The 23060-nt window shown below is 44.6% G+C and overlaps 1 protein-coding gene and 1 long non-coding RNA gene across 3 annotated transcripts; one reads left to right on the top strand and one right to left on the bottom strand.

The window, feature by feature from the left end:
• Nucleotides 1–250: 250 nt before the first annotated feature.
• On the bottom strand, nt 251–5399 carry LOC110077371 (uncharacterized). Of its 2 annotated transcripts, XR_002300269.3 has the most exons (3): nt 5262–5390; nt 858–1050; nt 251–389 (listed from the first exon to the last, which is right to left on the bottom strand). It is a non-coding gene; the product is annotated as an uncharacterized LOC110077371 (long non-coding RNA). The 2 variants fall into 2 exon arrangements; XR_012083196.2 differs by lacking the exons at nt 251–389; nt 858–1050 and adding an exon at nt 4158–5089 and having other exon boundaries at nt 5262–5399.
• A 101-nt stretch (nt 5400–5500) lies between these two features.
• Nucleotides 5501–19507, top strand: RPS6 (ribosomal protein S6). Its single transcript, XM_020790349.2, has 6 exons — nt 5501–5634; nt 5902–6033; nt 8691–8901; nt 10686–10832; nt 18612–18769; nt 19354–19507. The coding sequence occupies exons 1-6, from the start codon at nt 5629–5631 to the stop codon at nt 19447–19449; spliced, it is 750 nt and encodes a 249-aa protein (XP_020646008.1). The 5' UTR covers nt 5501–5628; the 3' UTR covers nt 19450–19507.
• The last annotated feature ends 3553 nt before the right edge of the window (nt 19508–23060 follow it).

The raw sequence follows: 23060 nt of genomic DNA on the forward strand, positions 1-23060 counted from the left end.
TGATATTGTATTTGTACCTCCTGGAATTAACAGGAAGAAGATATTGGTACAAAAACGCTGGAACATTGTCTTCTTTATCTTTACAGAAATGAACATTTCACCAAATAAATTCAGCATGTTGAAGTATCTGTCCAGGACTTACCTGCACACCTTTATTACAATGTTCTGAGGTTAAAATGAGCCCTGGCAAATTACTAGGCAGGTCTAGGCGTCGGAAATACCACACTAGATTCCAGAAAATAATGGGATGCTGATTGATGAATTGTTGAAGTGTGTATCACTTGTTCCCCCTCGTTTTCCAACAAAGATTCTAGCTCTTTCCGGAGTACCAATGGGCTCAAATAGGGTACAGATACAGGCAAAGGATTTGCCATTTTGGACAAAGGATCCTGAAGAATATCGATAATGGTTAGTTTGCAAACAATAATGGATGATTTTCCACTGCTACTGTCAAAAACAAAAGAAAAGAAAAGCCCAAGGATTCCCCAGGATGTTTTAATCCTAATAGTGGTGCACACACAATAATGCAGACTAAATGTGAACTAACAGATTTTTCTATATCTTTCTTCATCTAGAGGGAAAAAGCCTGAAGGAAGTCTTCTGAAAAGTTAAACCTTCTGTGGAAACTATAATCACCTGAGATGCAAGGTACTGCATAAATAAAAAGGAAATTCTGCACATATATGTTCACCTGTTTCTTGTGCAATATAAAAGAGAGGAAAAAAGGCTTCCTAAACAAACTCTCTTCCAAAAGCAATAAAAATGCTGGAATATTACTACTGAACATGATCTATAACTAGCAAATGATGTCAAGGCACATCTGCTTGCAACAGAAAGTTAACAGCCAGAGAACTTACCACAGCCTCCTGTAAACAGTTAGGAAGGCTAACTGTTGAAACGCCATGAGAAAGCCTCTGTAGAAGGTCAATGTTTTGCAGTGGGCCACCAACACTGTGGCTCCGAGTCAGAGATGTTCCTTGTTTGGTCGTGTTACTTGTAACAGATGGCCTTTTCTCTTTGAGGTCTTGATCTTCTTCTGCTATAAGAATACTAAACATACAATGAAAGAAATCACAGATATTATTGCAGTGCATTCTTGTTTAGCATTTCAGCCAGCCATGTTCTCTTCAAAGATATTTCACTCCATCTCCACCCTTTTGCTATTTGTTTCCTTTCTAAGAGAGAAACCATTCCATAGCCAGCAAGTAAATTCAGTTCATTAGGCTTTTTTTCCCCCTAGGGAAAGGGAACTGCCCCTTCAGGCATTTTTCCTGTAAACACTTTTGTACTGTTGTTAATACTCAGCCAACAGTGTGATGTGGCTACAAGAAAGGCAAATGCTATTTTAGGCTGCATTAATAGAAGTATAGCTTCCAAATCCCGCATGGTGTTAGTCCCCCTCTATTCAGCACTAGTTAGGCCTCACTTTGAGTATTGTGTCTAGTTCTGGACACCACACTTCAAGAAGGATGCTAACAAATTGGAGCTGGAAACAAAGCCCAGTGAGGAAAGGCTGAAAGAATTGGGCATGTTTAGCCTTGAGAAAAGAAGGCTGGGGGTGATAGGTTGAAAGGTTGTCATTCAGAGGAGGGGCAAGATCTGTTCTCGATCATGCTGGAGTGCAGGACACGCAGCAATGGGATCAAGTTAAAGGAAGCCACATTTTGGTTGAAAAACTTCCTAACTGTTAGAACAGTACAACAGTGAAACCACTTATCTCAGGAGTTGGTGAGTGCTCCAACACTGGAAGCATTCAAGAAAAAATCAGATAATCATCTGGCAGATATGCTTTGATTGTATTCCTGCACTGAGCAGGGAGTTGGACTTGATGGCCTTGTAGGCCCCTTCCAACTTCACTTTTCTATGATTCTAAAGTAGAACAGACCGGTCTCAAAATTTTTGCCTTCAGAGATACAGTGGTGCCTCGCTTTACGATTGTCCCGCATTACGACGAATCCGCTTTACGACAATCTTTTTGTGATCGCAAAACGATGGTCTAAATGGGGGAATTTAGCTTTGCGATGATTGGTTCCCTGCTTCGGGAACCAATTCTTCACAAAACAATGATTTTTCAACAGCTGATCGGCAATTTCAAAATGGCGACCGGGTAAATAAAATGGCTGCCCGCTGTGTTTAGGGACTGATTCCTTGCTATACAGGCAGCAAAAATGGCCACCATATGGAGGATCTTCGCTGGACGGTGAGTTTTAAGCCCATTGGAGCGCATTGAAAACCTTTCAATGCGTTCCAGTGGGCTTAAAACTCATTGTCAGTGGGGTTTTTATTTTCGCTTTACGATGTTTTTGCTTAATGGCGATTTTCCTGGAACGGGTTATTGCCATTAAGCGATTTGGTTTTGGCCCCATTTGTTTGTCTTTCTAGCAGTCTAAGGTATCCACAAAGCTCTCGTCCAACTCTGTATTTCAAACAATTCACTTTTCTCTCCATCAGCTTTCTTTGCTGTCTTGCTTCCACAACTGCACACAACTGTGATCCGGAATAAAATATTTTGGACAATCTTGGTTTTGGTTTTCATTGATACACCCCTTACACTTGATTATCTTTTCTAGTTCCTTCATTGCTCTTCAAGGTCTCATATTTCTGATTTCTTGGATACAAGTTCCACTTGGATTGATGACTGAGTGAAGGTACACAAAATCTTGCACTATTTAAATTTGTTCATTGTCAACATTAAAATTGTGTAATTCTTCTGTAGTCACAATTTTGGTCTACAGGAATTTCTTTTTGCAGTCTTCTCCAATATCTCATTTCAATCTACAATTCTGGTTCATTACTGAGTTTAGTAATGTAAATCTGTTGTTTACTTTATATTTTGGCACTAGGATTCTTTTAGTGTTCTATCTGTTTTACTTAGAGGTTAGATGTTAACAGTTCATATCCAGTAGCACAATCTGCTCCTGTCTTGTTTTAGCAGAGAGAATACAGATTCTCCATCTCCTGATTCCAATTATGTGGTCTACAGTGGTGCCTCACATAGTGACGATAATCCGTGCAGTAAAAATCGCTGCAAAGAGATTTCGTCACTATGCGATTTTAAAAAGCCCATAGGAATGCTTTAAAACCCGTTTAATGCGTTCCTATGGGCTTAAAACTCACCTTAAAGCGAAAATCCACCATATGGCAGCCATTTTCACTGCCCAGTAAGCGAGGAATCCAGGCGAAAACACAGCGGGCGGCCATTTTGGAACTACCGATCAGCTGTTAAAAAATCATCGCTTTGCGATGATCGGTAAGCGAAACAGGGTACCGATCATCGCAAAGCGATTTTTCCCCATAGGGAACATCGCAATGCAATTGCTTTTGCGATTGCAATATCTTCATTGCTATGCAATTTCGTCGTTAAACGGGGCGCCCGTTAAGCGAGGTACCACTGTATTTGGTTTCTGTATTGGCCATCTAGTCATATTCACGAGTACAAATACAGTGGTGCCTCACTTAACGATGATACAGTGGTGCACCGCATAGCGAGGTTAATCCGTTCCGGATTAACCCTCGCTATGAGGAAACATCGCTAAACGGGACGCAAAATGCCATTGGAACGCATTAAACTTAGTTTAATGCATTCCAATGGCTTCTATACTCACCATTAAGCGAAGTTTCCTCATAGTGCCACCATTTTCGCGCCCTTGGTAAGCGAGGGCAGGGCATGAAAATAGTTGCGGTGGCCATTTTGGGTCATTCGGCAGCCATTTTGGAGCCGCCGAACAGCTGATTTCCTGGCGTCGCAATGCGAAGATCGGTAAGTAAAACGCTTACCGATCTTCGCAATGCGAGTTTTGGCCATAGAGGCCATCGGTAAGCGATCGCATTAGTGATCTCAAAAAAGAGATCGCTATGCGATTTCGTCGTTATACGGTGCGCTCGTTAAGCGAGACACCACTGTAATTGGTTCCCAAAAAATCGCTGTTAAGCGATTTCATTGCTAAGCGAAACACGGGTTCCCATAGAAATGCACTGAAAACCGGATAATCCGTTCCAATGGGAACGGATTGCCGTCCTTAAGTGAAAATCGCCATAAGAAACATCGCTAAGCGAAACACGGTTCCCCAATTGAAATGCATTGAAACCTATTCAATGCATCTCAATTGGGGGAAAAAAATTACAACAAATTTAAAAAGAGTCGGAACAAAGTCAAATTAGTTTAACAAAGGGTTTATTAAGTGCACTTATGATTTCAAGCATTCTAAACATTTTAAAACATTTTTAAACATTTAAAAAACAGCCAACATGAGGCTGTCAAAACCATCGTTAAGCAAAACAGGGGTACCCAAACTGTCATCGCTATGCGAAGCATGGTCCCAAACATCGCTATGCGAAAATCGCCCATAGGAAACATCGTTAAACGGAGCGCAAGATCATCGCTAAGCAATTTCATCGTTAAACGAAGCAATCGCTAAGCGAGGCACCACTGTAATTTACTTGAGCACAGAGTGCTGTCCTCTGAAGATGCCGGGCACAGAGACTGGTGAAACATTAGGAAGAACAACCTTCAGAACACAGCCAAAGACCCCAAAAAACCCACAACAACCATTAGATCCCGGCCATGAAAGCCTTCGTGAATACACAAATAATTTAGTCTACAAAAACCTATACCAATGCCAAAATAAAATGTCTTTGTCTTATAGGGCCAGACAACTGTTCCTTGTTTTTGATGAAACAGACAACAGACTAGCACAGCTGTGCCTTTGGTAATGATTTTAAAATTAACCAAACAGTCACAGTTGTTGTTGTTTAGTCATGTACAACTCTTTGTGACCCCATGGACCAGAGCACGCCAGGCCCTCCTGTCTTCCACTGCCTCCCAGAGTTGGGTCAAATTCATCTTGGTAGCTTCAGTGACACTGTCCAACCATCCTCTGTCGTCCCCTTCTCCTCTTGCCCTCACACTTTCCCAACATCAGGGTCTTTTCCAGGGAGTCTTCTCTTCTCATGAGATGGCCAAAGTATTGGTGCCTCAGCTTCAGGATCTGTCCTTCCAGTGAGCACTCAGGATTGATTTCCTTTAGAATGGATAGGTTTGTTCTTGCAGTCCAGGGGACTCTCAAGAGCCTCCTCCAGCAACAGTTTTCTGTTACAAGATTTCATTAAAAGGCTTTATTAATCTACTTTTTCTAAATATGTGTATGCTTTAATATTTAATTTTTATCTTGTTCCTATTACTGTATTGTTTTAACTCAGGTTTATGATTGCATAATAAAGAATGAATAAATAACAGCTTCTCAAGTTCTGCTGCTTTTTACCTATTTTCTCCATTGGTATAACTTTCCATATGAACCCATGAGACACAAAGCAGGAACCCTGGTCCAGGTCACACCGGCTCCTACGCTAAAATCCGGAATTCCTGCTATTGTTCTCACAGTCGACTCGCGAAGGATTGCGCGCGCGAGAAAAGAATAGGATTTAAAGAATCACGGTCCCCGGAACACATCAATGCCGCTCTAGGAAGTTTTCGCCCCTTCTCTCGTCTCGTCGGAAATCAAGCAGGCCGACAGGCGCTTCTTTCAATTCACTCTCGCGAGATCTTGCGGAGCTTATGTGATTTCCGGCTTGGCGGAAGTGCGGCCTCTTTCCCGTGGTGGACCCGAAGCGGTTGGACGCAGCGCTGCTATGAAGGTAGGGATTTTGAGAAGGATCCTGGCAACGGCTCCTCTGGACCTCCACAGTTAATCCCGTCGTCGCTTAGGGGGCTCGTGGCTGGAGGCGACAAGGCAGGGACGTTCCTCTGGGAGCGGATGGAGGCGGATTGGGTAGCGGAGGGGGGTTGCGGGCTCCTGGGCCTCGTGGATGGCGAGCTGCAGCTACCGGCCCAGATCTTGTTTTCGCCTTGGAGCTCCCGGTGAGCTGGCTCCTGCATTCTTTCATTGCATGGTTGCTTTCTAGCTGAACATCTCCTTCCCGGCCACGGGCTGCCAGAAGCTCATCGAGGTGGATGATGAGCGGAAGCTCCGCGTCTTCTACGAGAAGCGGATGACCGCGGAAGTCTCCGCAGATGCTCTTGGCGAGGAATGGAAGGTAAGGCCCTGTCGGCTTTTCCAGCAGATAGCCATCTATCGCGTAGATCTGCCGGGGTTTTTACTGCTGCTGACTCCCCTTGGTTGGGGAGGTTGACGACCCGAGAAGTTCTGCATTCAGTTTGTGTGTTTCGTCTAAGTGCAAATTTGTGCTGTTGGGATACTGTTTCTATAATTCTCCTGCCCAGAGACTTACTGGATCTGTAGCTGGAAAGTGCACATCTGCATTATCTTTAATTGTGCCACTGAGCCGTGGCTTGACCCTTCCTCGACCCTCAGAGGCTTTGAATTTGTTTAATGATTGTACTCTTGTTGTTCCATGGATCTGGAAAAAACAGGGCTCTTTCTTACTGTTCCTTTTTAATAATATTTTGTTTTCTGTTTCTTAGAAAAAAGGCTAGATCAGTGTTCCTATCCTTCATCTCTAGTGCTACACACCTACTCCATGTGGATGACACAATAGGTTGCATACGCATAATTGCACACAGATTTTCCAACTGGCAGTTGGAACATACTGTAATCATGGGGGTGGGTAATTCAAGATATTGCTGAGCAAGTGATCTGGAATGTGTGAGAAAAGGGGTGGAGTTCCCCATATGTTGGATTGCACCTCTTCCATCAGCTCTAACCAGTGTGTGATAATTCTGTTCAACAATATGTGAAGGGCTGGTGTTAGTTTACCTCCTTTGACATGACTTTAAAATGATGAAAAAGGGAAGTGTGATAGTTGCTGGCTGGGTTATTGTGCTACTCAGCTTGTACTTAAAATTTACTACCTCAATACTAATTTTTGAAATGGATTAACTGTTGCTGGAGAAATGACAGTTTATCTGTTAATAAGTCTTTCCTGAAGTGAGGGGGAAAGGGATTAGGAGAAACAGAATTTGTTTTGCTTGAATTAACTATTCGCTGATTGTCCATGTATTTGCAGGCTGTATGTATAGTGGTGGCTTTCAAACTGTTCAGGGAACCCCATGCTGATTTAGCGTGTCACCAGTAATAATAACAAGGGTTATAGATGGTTTCTTGTTTTTGAGTGTTCCTTCCAGTAAGTATCCCAGGAGAGGGTTAGGTGGTTTCTGCATCTGTAGTGCTCAATTTCTGTCCTTCAAACATTTTAGGCTACAATTCACAGACTCTCTTGGCAGTGGTGTGTGTTTACTGGGATATCTGGGAATTGAAGTCTAAGAGTACCTGGAGAGCCAAAGGTTGAAACCTAGACTACAGTTAATTCTTTTGGAGCAATTCCTTTTCTAAGAATAAGTTCAGGAGCTTCTGTTTTATGTAAATAGATTTGATGTGGAAAGGGTTTTCTCCTGAGAATAGGAAGCTTCAAAAACCAAATGAATATAAAATCACACTTCTGTTTATCTGTGAAGATTCTCAGTCATCCAAGTGAGGTTATTTGGAAGTTGAATCATGGCAACTGGACTTCTTATTAGGGTGAAATGTTTCGCTGCTTATTCAGGTGGCTTCAGTCTGAGGAGAGTTGGTAGGAGACCCCCATATATCCTCCATGTTGGTTTCACTTCCTCCTGGTCTGAATAGCCTCATTAGATGGACAAAGGACTGGGGGGGGGTGAGTCCTCCACCCATTGTCATGTGGGATTTTCACCCAGTCCTTTGTCCATCTAATGAGGCTATTCAGACCAGGGGGAAGTGAAACCAACATGGAGGATATATGGGGGTCTCCTACCAACTCTCCTCAGACTGAAGAAGCTACTTAGATGAGTTTGGAATATACTTCATTTCATCAGAGCTGCTTTGCTTATTCAGGGCTTCATGTCCACAAATCAGAAATGGAGCTGTGATTACGAACATTTCTAGAAGGATAGGTAGGTTGCAGCAAAAGCAACAGAGTCCTTTGGTAGATAAAGGCTAATCAGTTTTACATGGCATGAGCTTTTGTGTTTTTGAGCTCATGCAAGGAAGTGAAATTACATCCTTAAAAATGAAAACCAATAAAACTGGTTAGTATTCAAGATGCTGCAAGATGTTTGTTTGATTGCTTTATATATTGCCCCATTAGTGCACACTCTACTTTGGGCGGTTTACAAATTAAAATTTAAAAATATTGCAAACCCAACATAGCAATTCATACAATGAACAAAATGGCAATTTAAAAAATCATAAAAGGGAAAACAAAAAAATATTAACAGTATCTGAGAGACTGTTTTTGAAGGCAGCTTTGAATAGTTCTGTTTTCAACAATTTATTGAACATAAGGAGGGACGGAACCCTCATGGTTGTAATAAACAAAAATTCCATGGAAATGCTCTGAGAGACTGTCACTTTTGAGCTCTAGAAACGTTTTCCATGTGAAAATGGAAAACAAAAAAAAAAAAATAATCAAATTTACTTTACTTGAATGCTTCTCAGTATTCACAACAGAGTTTACAGTGTATGTGAGTACAGTGTATGTGAGTGTACTAATTGACTGGAATGAAAACAGAGTAGTGCTGTCCTAGTCCTGGGCATCATACGTGAAGGAATGGTGGAGGATGTCCAGTTATTGCTGTTCAAACTGAAACAGGGCAAGATATAAGTCAGGTTCCCTTTAGGGAACATGCACTATATGCAGCTGAAGAACTGAAAAATCAAGAGCGAGGCTTTAAAAAGTGGTCTTTAGAGTGAGGTCTAAGCTCTGCTTTGTTTTAGGGATATGTTGTCCGTATCAGCGGTGGTAACGACAAGCAAGGCTTCCCCATGAAGCAGGGGGTCCTCACACATGGCCGTGTCCGCCTGCTACTCAGTAAGGGCCACTCATGTTACCGCCCAAGGAGAACCGGAGAACGGAAACGCAAATCTGTTCGGGGCTGCATCGTTGATGCCAACTTAAGCGTCTTGAACTTGGTCATTGTGAAAAAAGGTACCTTATTTTTTGCTTCATAAGATGCACTTGCTTATAAGACACACCTTGCATTTGAGGCGCCATTGGAGGTGAAGGGGTGTGTGTGTGTGTTTGTAGGGGTGGGGAGGAAGTCAGGCGGCATGATTTCCCCTCCTTTTCCGGCACTCTAAACACCTTTTCTTCCCCGGATCACTTTCCTCCCATACGTCTTTCCTTAACATCACTCTTTCCATTTCTTTCAACTGTCCTCCCTCTCTCGTGAGAATGATGCAGGGCCAGGGCTCCAGCAGCGAGGCGTGCCTTTGCCCTGCTTCCCCGGATGGCACGCGAGACCATGAGACTTGAGAGGAGGGGTGAACCGGAGGGCATATAAGGTTGCTCTCCCCCTGACTTCCTCCTTCATAGGGAAAGCTTCACTGTTCAGCTTGTGGACCTTGTGGCTGCCTTGGAAAAGGCAAGGGGGACAGAGCTTTGAGGACCCAGGCGGGCAGTTTTAGCAGCTGTTTTTCCAGCACTCTAAACACCTTTTCTTCCCCCGAATCACTTTCCTCCCATATGTCTTTTCCTCCCTCCTCATGAGAAAAACGTTTATCCCCATCTTCTCCCCCTTTTGTGACTCCTCCCTCTCCTCTATCCATTCCTCTGTGTCGTGCTGTTCCATCTCTCCTTCTTCTGTCACTTTAAATTTTTTTACAGTATTCGCTTCATAAGACACACATACTTCCCCCCACTTTTGGGGGGGAGTGCGTCTTATGGAGCGAAAAATACAGTAGGTTTCTCTGTATGAAGTGGGAGTATGTGAGAAGCAGAACTCTGTTATAGTCTGAAATATTTCTTGTAGTAAATATTTTGGAATTATGCCCTACCTGTCTTTATGGTATCTGTTTTAGCTATTCTTTGTATAGGATCAACAAAGTATTTTTACAGAGTAGCATGAGGAACAAACAGCTCCCAGTGAAAGGAGCTTGCAGCATAATTTGTTATAGACTGCAAATGGAAACTGAGCTATTAACTTACAGTTAATAGGTGCCAGCATGTTTAAACTATGCATTACTTTGGAGAGTCAATTCTACTCTTTGATGTAGTTATGTTTCTGGTAGTGTGGTCTGTAGCATCTTGTTAGTGATTTGGTGCAGTCCATTCAGTAGATGTAATTGGTATGGAATCCAGAAGACTTATATACAAATGAGTTTTTGAAATTAATCATGCAGTGAATAGCACTGCTTGTTGAACAGCTATGTGTTGACTCCTCTCTGAGAGTATCATTCTGCTTCAAATAACTATTGGCTTAGCTGTTACCACAGCTAAGAGACAAGATAGCTTAACTAATACAAGAATTAGTCAGCGATCTGGACACCAAGACTGTGACAAGAATATACAGATAGTAATTGGAAGATGCCCTACAAATATATCTGCTTCGTCTCTTGGAGAATTTTAGAATTGTTGCTTCTTAACTGTAGTTGAGTTCGTAAAAGCTTGGATTTTAATTGTGATCTAAGGAATGACCTGGTTGCAAATGTACATAACTAAATTATCATGGGCCAGGCCTTGTTTTGAGCTTAGTTTTTGTTGCTGCCCATGGAGCGGGGCAAAAAATCTAGGCTACATGAAATTCTATAGAAAGAGAGAGAGATAATGAAGACTGGTGACTCAGATTTCCACTTGCCTTGTTTTAAGATACTTGACTGAATAAAGGATAGAATCTAAAAGTGTAGATGTCAAACGTTTTAGGAGAGGAGTCTGGCTTTCAAGTGTAACTTTTGCTAAGACTTAATACTTGCTCTGTCTGTCAACTTCTCAAGGTGAAAAAGATATTCCTGGCCTGACTGACACCACCGTGCCTCGTCGCCTGGGTCCTAAGAGGGCTAGCAGAATTCGGAAGCTGTTTAATCTGTCCAAAGAAGATGATGTTCGTCAGTATGTTGTGAGGAAACCACTGAACAAGGAAGGTATACAAAGAAAACATCTTGATCATTTTGTTGAGATGGATCAATCTGGTAAACCAAGCCACTGTTCCAATATTCATGCTGTGTAGTGTCACTTCCCTGAGCTCGCCTCAGTGTTTAAGAAAGAGAAAGAGACTTGAGGGGCTGCAGAGAGGTTTTCGACCAGATGGAAATACCCACTTGCTGTCCAGTCAAAAGGCTGTTACAGCCACAGTACTCTGCTATTATTATGGCTGTGCATTCACAGACTCGTAGCTCTTTGTGCAGTGATAAATGCAGGGCAGGCAACAACAAACCCGTATTTGTCCTCACCTCCACACGATCTTCCACAATCCTCAGCTGCTACATTAGGCACACAGTTCTGTCAGGTGCTTCTCTTGGATATGTTTTTGCTAGTTCTTTTGTAGATGTTGCAAGAATAAATACAGGTATACTGTGGTGTACATATGAATGTAATTGTTAATTGATATTTCCTACATTTAATTTCTCTCAGACCTGTGCAATCGCATTGAAGTTAAAGGCAATTGCATCTTTAAGCATAGCAAATTCATTTCCATGTGAGCTTTTGTGAGTTTCCATCCACTTTGCTCTGATCATCAGCTTCTCATAGCAAAATCCATCCCAAAGAAAAGGAAATGCAAGAAAGCAAAGTGGCTGTCCAACAATGCCTTAGAAATAGCAGAGAAGAGAAGGGAAACCAAATGCAAGGGAGATAGGGAAAGTTACAGAAAATTGAATGCAGACTTCTAAAGAATAGCAAGGAGAGACAAGAGGGCCTTCATAAATGAACAGTGCATAGAGGAAAATAATAGAAAAGGAAAAACCAGAGATCTGTTCAGGAAAATTGGAGATATTAGAGGAACCTTTTGTGCAAAGATGGACATGATAAAGGACAAAAATGGGAGGGACCTAACAGCAGCAGAAGACATCAAGAAGAGGTGGCAAGAATACACAGGAATTATACCAGAAAGATTTGGATATCCCGGACAACCCAAATAATGTGGTTGCTGACCTTGAGCCAGACATCCTGGAGAGTGAGGTCAAGTGGGCCTTAGAAAGCCTGGCTAACAACAAGGCCAGTGGAGGTGATGGCATTCCAGTTGAACTATTTAAAATCTTAAAAGATGATGCTGGTAAGGTGCTACATTCAATATGCCAGCAAGTTTGGAAAACTCAGCAGTGGCCAGAGGATTGGAAAAGATCAGTCTACATCCCAATCCCAAAGAAGGGCAGTCCCAAAGAATGCCCCAACTACAGTAGTGCCTCGTTTAACGATGAAATCGCATAGCGATGGCTTTTTTGCCATCGGTTTTGCAATCGCATTACGATCTTACCTATGGGGAAAAATCGCTTTGCGATTTTTCCCCATAGGCACCGTTTTCCCCCAGCTGAGCAGCGGGAGCCTCCGAAGGACCACTCCCGCCGCTCAGCTGGGGGGAAATGCAGGCAGTACAGTGGGGTCTCTACTTAAGAACGTCCCTGCTTAAGAACAATTCCACTTAAGAACAGCGCCATTTGCTAAATTTTGCTTCTACTTGAGAACAAAAATCCAGATAAGAACAGTAAAAAAAAACTTTCCTGCTCTTTTTTTAACCTTAGGTCATCTTAGGTTAAAAAAAAGTTCTCCCCCTAGTGGTAGAGTACGTATTAACCAGCTTTGCATTAGTTCCTATGGGAACTAATGCTTCAATGTACGAACGCACCTCTACATAAAAAAAACAGCCAGAACGGATTAATTGGTTTTCAGTCCATTGCTTCAAAATTAGCTTCGTCAGAAGTGCTTTTAGCACTGTTCCCTGACCTAAGGGAAAAAAAAAGAAAAAAAAACCCCTCTAGTGGTAGAAGGCGGAATAGCAGCTTCCCATTAGTTTCTATGGACGGAAAAGAGCAGATACGGATTAAATGGTTTTCAATGCATTCCTATGGGAAATGCAGATTCTACATAAGAACTTTTCCACTTGAGAACCACCTTCCAATACGGATTAAGTTCTTAAGTAGAGACCCCACTGTAGCCTCGGAAGGACCCTTCCGAAGGGTCCTTATGAGGCCACTGCCGGGATTCCCCTTCGGATGCCTGAAAGGCATCCAGATCCCTCCCACGCTGCCCCCGCGGCTGGGATCCGTGTCCCCGCCGGCTACCTTCCCCCCATGGTCGGACTCTCGCGAGTCCGACCATGGATGGGGTAGCCGGCCGCGATGCGGATCCAAGCCGTGGGGGCAGGGTGGTAGGGGTCCGGATGCCTTTCAGGCATCCTGGGCTTGGATCCGCCCCCCCGGCCGGCTTCCCCATCCATGGACGGACTCTCGCGAGTCCGACCATGGATGGGATAGCCGGCCGCGATGCGGATCCAAGCCGCGGGGGCAGGGTGGTAGGGGTCCGGATGCCTTTCAGGCATCCTGGGCTTGGATCCGCCCCCCGGCCGGCTTCCCCATCCATGGACGGACTCTCAGGAGTCCGTCCATGGATGGGGTAGCTGGCCGCGACGCGGATCATGGCCGCCCTCCTCCCAACCCCTCACCCCATTCTCCGACGCCGCTGCTGGGCTTTGGAAGCCGCTTCCAAGCCCAGCGTCGGCGGCGGAGATGAGGGTGAGGGGTGTGTCGAGGAGGGCAAGGCTCGGGTATTCCTGAGCCTTGCCCTCCTCCCAACCCCTCACCCCTTTCTCCGCCGCCGACGCTGGGTTTCGGAAGCCGCTTCCAAAGCCCAGTGTCGGCGGTGGAGATGAGGGTGAGGGGTGGGTCGTTCAGAGCTGGCAGGAGGGGGAAGGTTCTGAGGGCTGGAGGAGGAGCATTCCCCCGAGGCTTCTCGGAAGCGCTGGCCGGCATTTTCGCGACCAGCGCTTCCGAGAGGCCTTGGGGGAAGGCTTCTCCGCCGCAGCCAGGAAGCGCTGGCTGCGAAAATGCCTGTCAGCGCGTCTGAGGGCTGGAGGAGGAGCCTCAGGGGAAGGCTTCTCCACCACCGCTCGGACGCGCTGGCCGGGCACGGGGCAGCTCCAAGCGGCGGGGGCAGGGGGTTCCGGATGGCTTCCAGCTCTTCACCTGGAAGCCATCCAGACCCCCCTACCCTGCCCCCGCCACCGCGAGCCACGCCGCACCCGCTTATCCCAGCCATGCTCGGACTCCCGGGAGTCCCAGCATGGCTGGGATAGGTGGGCACGGCGTGGCTCCCGGCAGCGGGGGCCGGGTAGGGGGGTCTGGATGGCTTCCAGTGCTTCACCTGGAAGCCATCCGGATACCCCCTACCCTGCCCCCGCCACTGCTGAGAGCCTTCCGAGCTCTCAAAGGGCTTTCTCCAATGTCGGGGGGGGGGGGAAAGCCCTTTGAGAGCTCGGAAAGCAAATGTCGGGTGGTCAGTGGTGGCTTCGGGGTCCTTCCAAAGCCACCGGCCGGCCGACTACAGACATTTTCTCCCAGCTGAGCGGCGGACCTTTGAAGCTCCCGCCGCTCAACTGGGGGAAAATGCCACAGGCCCCATTTTCGGTCAGCTGGTCGGTGGTTCCTAAATGGCTGCCCTGTTGTGTTGCCTCGCTTTAGAGGCACCGAAAATGGCCGCCCCTGTGGAGGAACATCGCTGAACGGTGAGTTTGGGGCCCATTTGGAACGCATTAAACAATGTTTAATGCGTTCCAATGGGATTTTTTTATCCGTTTAGCGATGTTTCAACATAGCGACGATTAATTCGGAACGGATTAACGTCGCTATGCGGGGCACCACTGTACCATACAGTTGCACTCATTTCACACGCTGGCAAGGTTATGCTCAAAATTCTCCAAGGCAGGCTTCAGCAATATGTGGACCGAGAATTCCCAGAAGTACAAGCTGGATTTTGAAGGGGCAGAGGAACTAGAGACCAAATTGCTAAGATGCGCTGTATTACGGAGAAACCCAGAGAGTTCCAGAGAAACATCTACTTCTGCTTCATTGACTATGCAAAAGCCTTTGACTGTGTGGACCACAGCAAACTATGGCAAGTCCTTAAAGAAATTATTGTAAGCCGCCCAGAGACCTCTGGGTAGTTTGGGCGGCATATAAATTGAATAAATAATAATAATAATAATAAATGGGAGTGCCTGACCACCTTATCTGTCTCCTGAGAAACCTATACGTGGGTCAGGAAGCAACAGTTAGAACTGGATATGGAACAACTGATTGGTTCAAAATTGGGAAAGGAGTACGACAAGGCTGTACATTGTTCCCCTGCTTATTCAACTTATATGCAGAATACATCATGCGAAAGGCTGGAATAGAGGAATCCCAAACCGGAATTAAGATTGCCGGAAGAAATATCAACAACCTCCGATATGCAGATGATACCACTCTGATGGCAGAAAGTGAGGAGGAATTAAGGAACCTTGTAATGAGGATGAAAGAGGAGTGCAAAAAAACGGTCTGAAGCTCAACATCAAAAAAACTAAGATCATGGCCACTGGTCCCATCACCTCCTGGGAAAGAGAAGGGGAAGTTATGGAGGCAGTGACAGATTTCACTTTCTTGGGCTCCATGATCACTGCAGCCACGAAATTAAAAGACGTCTTCTTCTTGGGAGGAAAGCGATGACAAACCTTTATAGCATCTTAAAAAGCAGAAACATCACCTTGCCAACAAAAGTCCGCATAATCAAAGCTATGGTTTTCCCTGTAGTGATGTATAGAAGTGAGAGTTGGACCATAGAGAAAGCTGACTGCCGAAGAATTGATGCTTTTGAACTGTGGTGCTGGAGGAGGCTCTTGAGAGTCCCCTGGACTGCAAAGAAAACAAACCTATCAATTCTAAAGGAAATCATCCCTGAGTGCTCACTGGAAGGACAGATCCTGAAGCTGAGGCTCCAGTACATTGGCTGTCTCATGAGAAGAGAAGACTCCTTGGAAAAGACCTTGATGTTAGGAAAGTGTGAAGGCAAGAGGAGAAGGGGACAATATTGGATGAGATGTTTGGACAGTGTCACCGAAGCTACCAACATGAATTTGACACAACTCCGGGAGGCAGTGGAAGACAGGAGGGCCTGGCGTGCTCCGGTCCATGGAGTCACGAAGAGTCGAACATGACTAAACGACGACGGCGATCCACTTTTAAAGGAACAAGAAGAACATTGTTTCTGGATTGTTATCTGTGATAGATCACACTGAAGTAAATGTGTCCTTTTGCTTTTTGTGCTGAAGCAAACATGGCTACCTACCTCTTTAAAAACTGCCAATCACAGCAATAAAATTCTGTCTTATACAGAGTTGTTTTTTATACGTCTGTTGAACAGAAAATTTGCAGTTCAAGGGAAAAAATGTGTCCTGGGCAGGGGAAATTAGATGCCTCTTGTGATACCCATCAGAGCAATCTCTTCTTAAGGTCTTCTACCCGTGCCATCTGTTCTTTCCAGGCATCATTGCTGCTGGTGGCCACCTCAGGGGAGGCCCCGAAAATGGTAACTAAGAGCCAAGCCTTCTCGTTGGTAGCCATGGTGCTTTGGAACATTTTGCCTGTGGATGTATGCCAGGCTCCCTCCTTCCTAACCTTTAGTAAGCTTGCCAAAACTGAGCTCTGTAAAGAGATATTAAGAATATTCTCCACCTGTGGTAGATTCACTGACCTATCATGTGTAAATTTATGGCTTTATTTAACTGCTGCCATTGGGAGCGGGTTCTTTGTAGTTTGAGGTACATGTTTCCTTTTGGCTAGGGTTGGGGAGTTCTTTGACACACTGGGCTGCCTAGGTTAGTAGCTAATGCTCCATGCTTCTGATGAAGTGGACTCTATTTTTATTTATTTATTTATTTATTTATTTATTTATTTATTTATTTATTTATTTAATTTATACCCCGTCTATCTGGCCCACCGGACCACTCTAGTCCATGAAAGCTCATGTTATAATAAATGCATTATGTTTTAAGGCACGGCAGGGGAAGTTTTGGGAAAGGCACCACCCTCGTGTGAAATGGTTCTGGTTTGAAAAAAAAAAACATTCCATATTTTAGGAAGAAAACCCGAAACCGCATTTTATCTTTAAACAAAATGTGACCAACCTAGGCTTGTTACATTTTAAAGTTATTTTGCATTGACGTGTTTGATACCAGCCATTAACCACACCAAACTCAGTGGTTAAAAAATGAAAATGATGTATTTTTATTATATAGTACTTTCAGCTTGGGAACATATCTGACCTTCAGTTCTTCTGCAGTTACAGACCAACAACACATACCCTCTTTCTTCAGTTACACTGAAGATGGGGCTCAACTTGTTTCAGAGAAAAATTTAAATCTAGAGGATATGTCCTGTGCTTGGGTGAGGAACTGATCTCAAAAACTGGAGAGGCAACAAAACGTGGGCTTTAGCAGCATGTTTCTCATCCCTGCTATCAGTTCAATAGACTTAACACAGTTGTGCTTTAAGAGTTTCCTTTAAAAACGGGAGCCACTGGCAGCGAGAACAGGGGAATTCTCAGGGCTCTGAGAACCCCTGGGTTTTACTCCGAGTCAGCGGACCCCCCAAGAAAGAGGGGGGCTAGCCTTCACAGGAGAGTGGCTGGCAGAAGAGGAGCTGAAGACGCCGGAGAAATCAGACAGCAATCTGTTTTTTTCAGAGAAGGTTCTTTTTCCTCAATTGCAACTGACTCGTGTATTTGCCATGATTAATTGGTGCGTAGCTGTCCAGAGGGGGAGAGGAAGATTTATGATTTGACTGCATGAACAGAAGTCCAACGTTTCTCTTTGGAAAGTTTGATTGTTGAGACTACCTCCTAAGCGGCAGGAAAGCTCGGCAAACTTTGGAGGGTTTACTTTCTACCCCATAACTGGTTAGAACTGAGAAAGTGAAACTTGTCTCTTCCACTCTAACCCCCCCCCCCCCTCCTAAGGTTTGGCTTTTTATAAATTAGCAGTTTGAGAATCCTGAATGACTATGAACAGCTTATCTCTATGGAACTCTACTCTGAGCCATAAAGGAGGGTTATAAATTAAATACTGTAGTCATTTTTATGACCAGAGTGTTCTCCATAAGACTCTGAATCAGTTCTGGACGAGGAGCGAAGGGGAGAGTTGAAACAATGTTGTCTGTTTAACTCTCATGGTTCTCTCATGGTTTTCGATGAAAATTTAAGGGTGACAGTGTCACTGAGTTTGTGAAATGGCGGCCTTTATGATAAGTTGCCTCCAGAAATTTGAGTCTAATCTCATGAACCATCTCAAAGCTCAAGTTTTACAACTGGAGATAGATATCAAAGCAATATTTCTTGACTTGGACACTAAGCTAGAGAAAGCAAACAGACTGTATTCACTGAACCACCTGAACAATTATCATCGTCAGAAACGGAGGGAGAGACCATCGTTCCTGAGGAGGAGAAGGGAGATGAAACAATTGACTACTTTGAACTAATTGAACAACGACCTCCGGAGAGCCAGAGAGAGACTTTTCTTTAAAAAAAGCAGAATGAAATACTTAAAAATGAGGAAAGGAGGGGTGGAGAGAAGGTGGGAAAGCACATGGATTTTATCCTAATGGAGGTTATGTAGTCAGAATTATATGTCAAATGGATTTGGCCTAAAGATGTTAAGTAGGGGAATATAGTACATGCAGTCAGTATTGTATGTTAGATGGATATATGGAAAATATTCTCCCCGATTATGTGTTTTGTTTGTTTTGTATGTCTGTGTTATTAATTAATAAAAAAAATACTAGTAAAAAAAAAGAGTTTCCTTTAAAAACAAGTTGCCAGTCAGGGTGCTACTATAAATTCTATGTTTTGGACTTCTGAGTACTTATTTTGTTGAGCATATGGATATCTCTCCGGTTTAGGCAAGAAGCCCAGGACCAAAGCACCCAAGATCCAGCGTTTGGTAACTCCCAGAGTTCTGCAGCATAAGCGCAGGCGTATTGCTCTGAAGAAACAACGTACTCAGAAGAACAAGGAGGAAGCTGCAGAGTATGCCAAGCTCCTGGCAAAGAGAATGAAGGTATACTTGTTTCCATTTTGCTTCTGCACACATACTGTTCCAGTCAGCATGGCACAGTGCCCCAGTGTTAAGGATAAACTAGGTTAGGGAGAATTACATACATTGTTCTTGTATTCCTTTGGTTAAATGCAAACAAAAATGATGTCCTTTTGGAAAAAGTTTAATATTGAGGGCCAAGGAATTGACAACTTAAGCCTTGAGAGCATGTCATGTATCTTGCCTAGATTATGAGGGTTTGGTCAGTGGTTACTGTATGTACACCAGTAAGGAGTTACTGTGCGAGTTGAGAAAAGAGGACACATCCCTTTTGTACACCACATGAAACAAAGTGTCATTTATTTATTTATTTATTTATTTATTTATTTATTTATTTATGCCCCACCTATCTGGTCATTTCGACCACTCTAGTCATGTGGTGTTCGGCTCCACCTCTCAATCCTAGCCAGTATATGGCTATATATAGTGATGAAGTATAACAAGAATTCCAACAACTGGCGTGCTACAAATGTTCCACAGGTCCCATACGGCATTAATAAACTAGAATACTACTTTGTGCTGACATGTGGTGTTTCCCCTTTTTCTAGGAGGCAAAGGAAAAGCGGCAAGAACAAATAGCCAAGAGGCGTAGACTTTCTTCTCTAAGAGCCTCCACATCTAAATCTGAATCAAGCCAGAAGTAGAAGAAAACAATGAGCTGTGTTCATAAAAACATTAAATAAAAAGTTTTTATGTTGTGAATGAATTGTGGTTTTTTGTGTGTGTTGGCTTAAAGATACTTTATTTGACACAGGAATTCAGTTAGTGCATTAATTAATTGACAAGTTTGTTGAAGAAATTACTAGTTGGAGCAAGCCTCATTCCTTTACAGAGATTAGGATGGGACACTTCGTTTTTGTCTACTTGGGTGCTGTATTTTGATTTTGGCTCTCCCTTGCCAAGAATGTCATCCCTTGTTCCTGTCCTCTCTTCCCTTGCCTTTGCAGTTGGGAAAAGGTTAGTGTTGGCATTAAATTTGGTGGAGACTGGAACATTGGGGCAGTTTTACAGTTTTAGCGAACCATTTTCTAACAAATAGTGTGGCTGGGTGAATTCTGTACAACTACAATTTACTCAGATAAGTTGTGTAGCTTCTGCATATTTTAAAACTAACAAATGTTTAAGAAAAAAGTAGGTTGGCCACCACTTGCTAATCATTGCCTGACATCCCATTGCTTAGTGTAGTAAGTTGCACCTAGAGTAGACCCATATAGCAGTGGGGATTGAGTCAACTCCATAAATTTTACAGATTCAATGGGCATACTCTAGTTCTGATTTACTACACTACACAACAGGATTTCAGCCATTTTTCTGTTACAACAATGAGTACTGGCCAGTTGTCAGTTATTTGCAGTTGCCCTATCATCTCATAAAGTGGAACGTTACGCATATGGGCAGATTGCCCAAATGTTGTGAGGGAGTAGCTAGCCTAGAACAAGTAGTGCTGTGATCTGTAGAAACAAAAAAATCTGTTGAGTAATTCCTTCAGCGGATCATTACCAAGTTAGTTCCCCACTGGAGTGGGGGAGTCAGACTGCGGCCTTGAGTAAGCTGCACCATGCCAAAACACCCCAGGGAATAATAACTTCGGACTATTCTATTCCTGGAAAAGCCCTTAATGTTAGGAAAGTATGAAGGAAAGAGGAGAAGGGGACGACAGAGGATGAGGTGGTTGAGTAGTGTCACTGAAGATACCAGCATGAATCTGACCCAACTCCAGGAGGTAGTGGAAGATAGGAGGGCCTGGCGTACTCTGGTCCATGGGGTCTCGAAGAGTCGGACACAACTAAATGACTAAACAAGAAAACCATGGAAAGTGTCAGTGTAACTTGATAGCATGTAATTATTGAAAAGTGAACCATCCAAGGGCCATCCAGCAGATGACAGATTTCCATCGATAAAAGGCCACATTTTTAATTTGTGGAAATTAGCCATGTGAGGCTGGGTATGCCTCTGGACAGAGTATGACACAATGCAGCTTGTCTAACTCCTATACTGTAGCCTGGTCCAGTGGCACCTTTCAACAGTGCAGGAAGATGAAAGTAAAAGGTGGTGTGTGAATTGTTTCCAGTCTGTGGTTCCCTTCAAATGTGCCAGGGCTCCAAAGGGGCATATGGATCCTCTTGAGAGTGACTGCTCTAAAGTCACAATATTAGTTAGGCTCTGTAGCCCAGTAAAGGGAAAACAGGCAAGGGAGATTATCAGTGCTATACCTCTAAACCACCTGTGGCAAACTCAAGGACTGCAGACCAAATCCGGCCCGCTGGGCCATTCCATGTGGACCTTGCAGTGTTGCACGGACAGGGCCCAGAGGGCCACTCTGTTACTGTACAGTACACATTTCTCTCCCCAGTGCTGTGCACACTGGGTTCACATACGTACAGGCTACAACAAAATGGCTGCCTCCAGCTTTCACAAGCGTCTTGTGCTGATGGCGGCCATTTTGGTGTCTGCGATCCTGAAGCTGGCTCATCAACATTAAGAGACCTGGGAACTGTGAGTGAAGCCTCTGCTTCTGATCCAAAATACACATACTTGCTGCCACACCCACACTCCACAACTATAGCTAGATTAGAATTTAATGCTTACACGGGGTGCACACTGGTCAGTCTGGTCCATGTGTGGACTGGCCAGCACAGCAGCAGCCAGCATTTGCTTGCGTTCAGACCTGAAGCCTGCTCTCTGGCTGTGAAGTGGGGAGTCTATGGCAGACTCCCCTGTGACTGGCCATACACAACCGCAAGCGACATGCGGTTGTGTGCAGATGGCAAACAGGCCCTCACCCTGGCCAGACACTGTACAGGGCTGTGCTTTACTGGAGGGGTCCCCAACCCCCAATCCGCAGCTTCCTGGGCTTCCTGGAACTGGGCTGCGGGGACGGATCTCCGCCCCCCCTGCTGAGGGGGCATGTTGTGCTTCCGGGTGGGCGTGTTGCCCTCTTGCAGCACGCCCTTCCACAAGCGTGACACGCCCACCCATGAGTGCCGGGATGCCCCGCCCCCCCTGTGCATGGAGCCCACACCCCAACTGGTCCGCAGTCCCAAAAAGGTTGGGGACTGCTGCTTTACCGCACCACTGTTTTTGTTGCGGTTCCTTGTGGGTGAGTATCTTTTTCTGAGGTTAAAAAAAGTACTTATCGCAGGGAATCACAGTAAAAAACAGCCAGTGTTAACGAAGTGTGTCCCTTATGGGGCTATATAAAAAAATGCACCCTGCACTTTTTGCCTATTCCACCTACCCATCCCATCTGCACCACAATAACTCGCAGCCCCTCCGTGCTGCACCCTAAACCACAGCCCCTCCGTGTCCCACCTTGACCCTCAGCCCCTTTGTTCCTTGCCCGGACTGTCTGCCCCCTATGCCACACTCTGAACTGCACCCCCTGTCTCATCCTTACTGCAGCCCATTCATGCCATATCCTGACCCACATTCCCTCCTCGCATGCCCTGACCCACAGCACTTCCATGTGTGACAAGATAACATAATGACCAAAATCATGAAAACCGTGAACTTCATGCTCGGGGCCTTAATCTTTGTTAGTTCCAACTGTTTTTGAAAGAAGTGGGCACAGAAAATACAGAGAAGTAAGATGGCTGAGTATGAGCACCATTCTCAAGCTTTTTTTTTTAGCTTTTGAAAGAAATTGCTCTTTTCACGCAAAGTGAAGTCCTTGCTTGAACTGTCAGATCCAAACTGGCTGTGTGACTTCGCCATGTTATGTGCATAACAGAGCATCTCGGCCAACTGAATCAGAGGGTACAAGGCCGCAAGTAAGTCATAATGGCAATGTATGACGCAATGACAGCTTTTGAGGAAAAATTGCACTATGGAAGTCCCAGCTCGAACAAGACAGTCTTGCTCACTTTCCTGTCTGTCAGAGCATCTCAACCTCATTCCCGGGTGCTTTTTCGTGTGTTCTATTGGCTACCAAAGTGGATCATCTGATTAATGAATTTGATCAGCATTGCCAGAGAACTTCACCAACTTTGCCAATCCTTTCACTATCGATGCTGACAGTGTGCCACATCACCTTCAGAGGGAATTAATAGAACTTCAGTGCAACAGTAGCCTGAGAGCAAAGTTCCAGAATGCTGCACTTTTACTGCCACCTCCCCCCTGCTTTGATGCCACAGCTCTGACTTCAAGCTATCCATGTTCTGTCTGTTTGAGAGCACCTACCTATGTGAACAGATGTCTTCAGCCATGAATCTGAACAAGACCAAGCACAGATGAGCATCACCGATGACAACCTCCA

Source organism: Pogona vitticeps, chromosome 2, assembly GCF_051106095.1.
Source record: "Pogona vitticeps strain Pit_001003342236 chromosome 2, PviZW2.1, whole genome shotgun sequence".
Taxonomy (NCBI): Eukaryota; Metazoa; Chordata; class Lepidosauria; order Squamata; family Agamidae; genus Pogona; species Pogona vitticeps.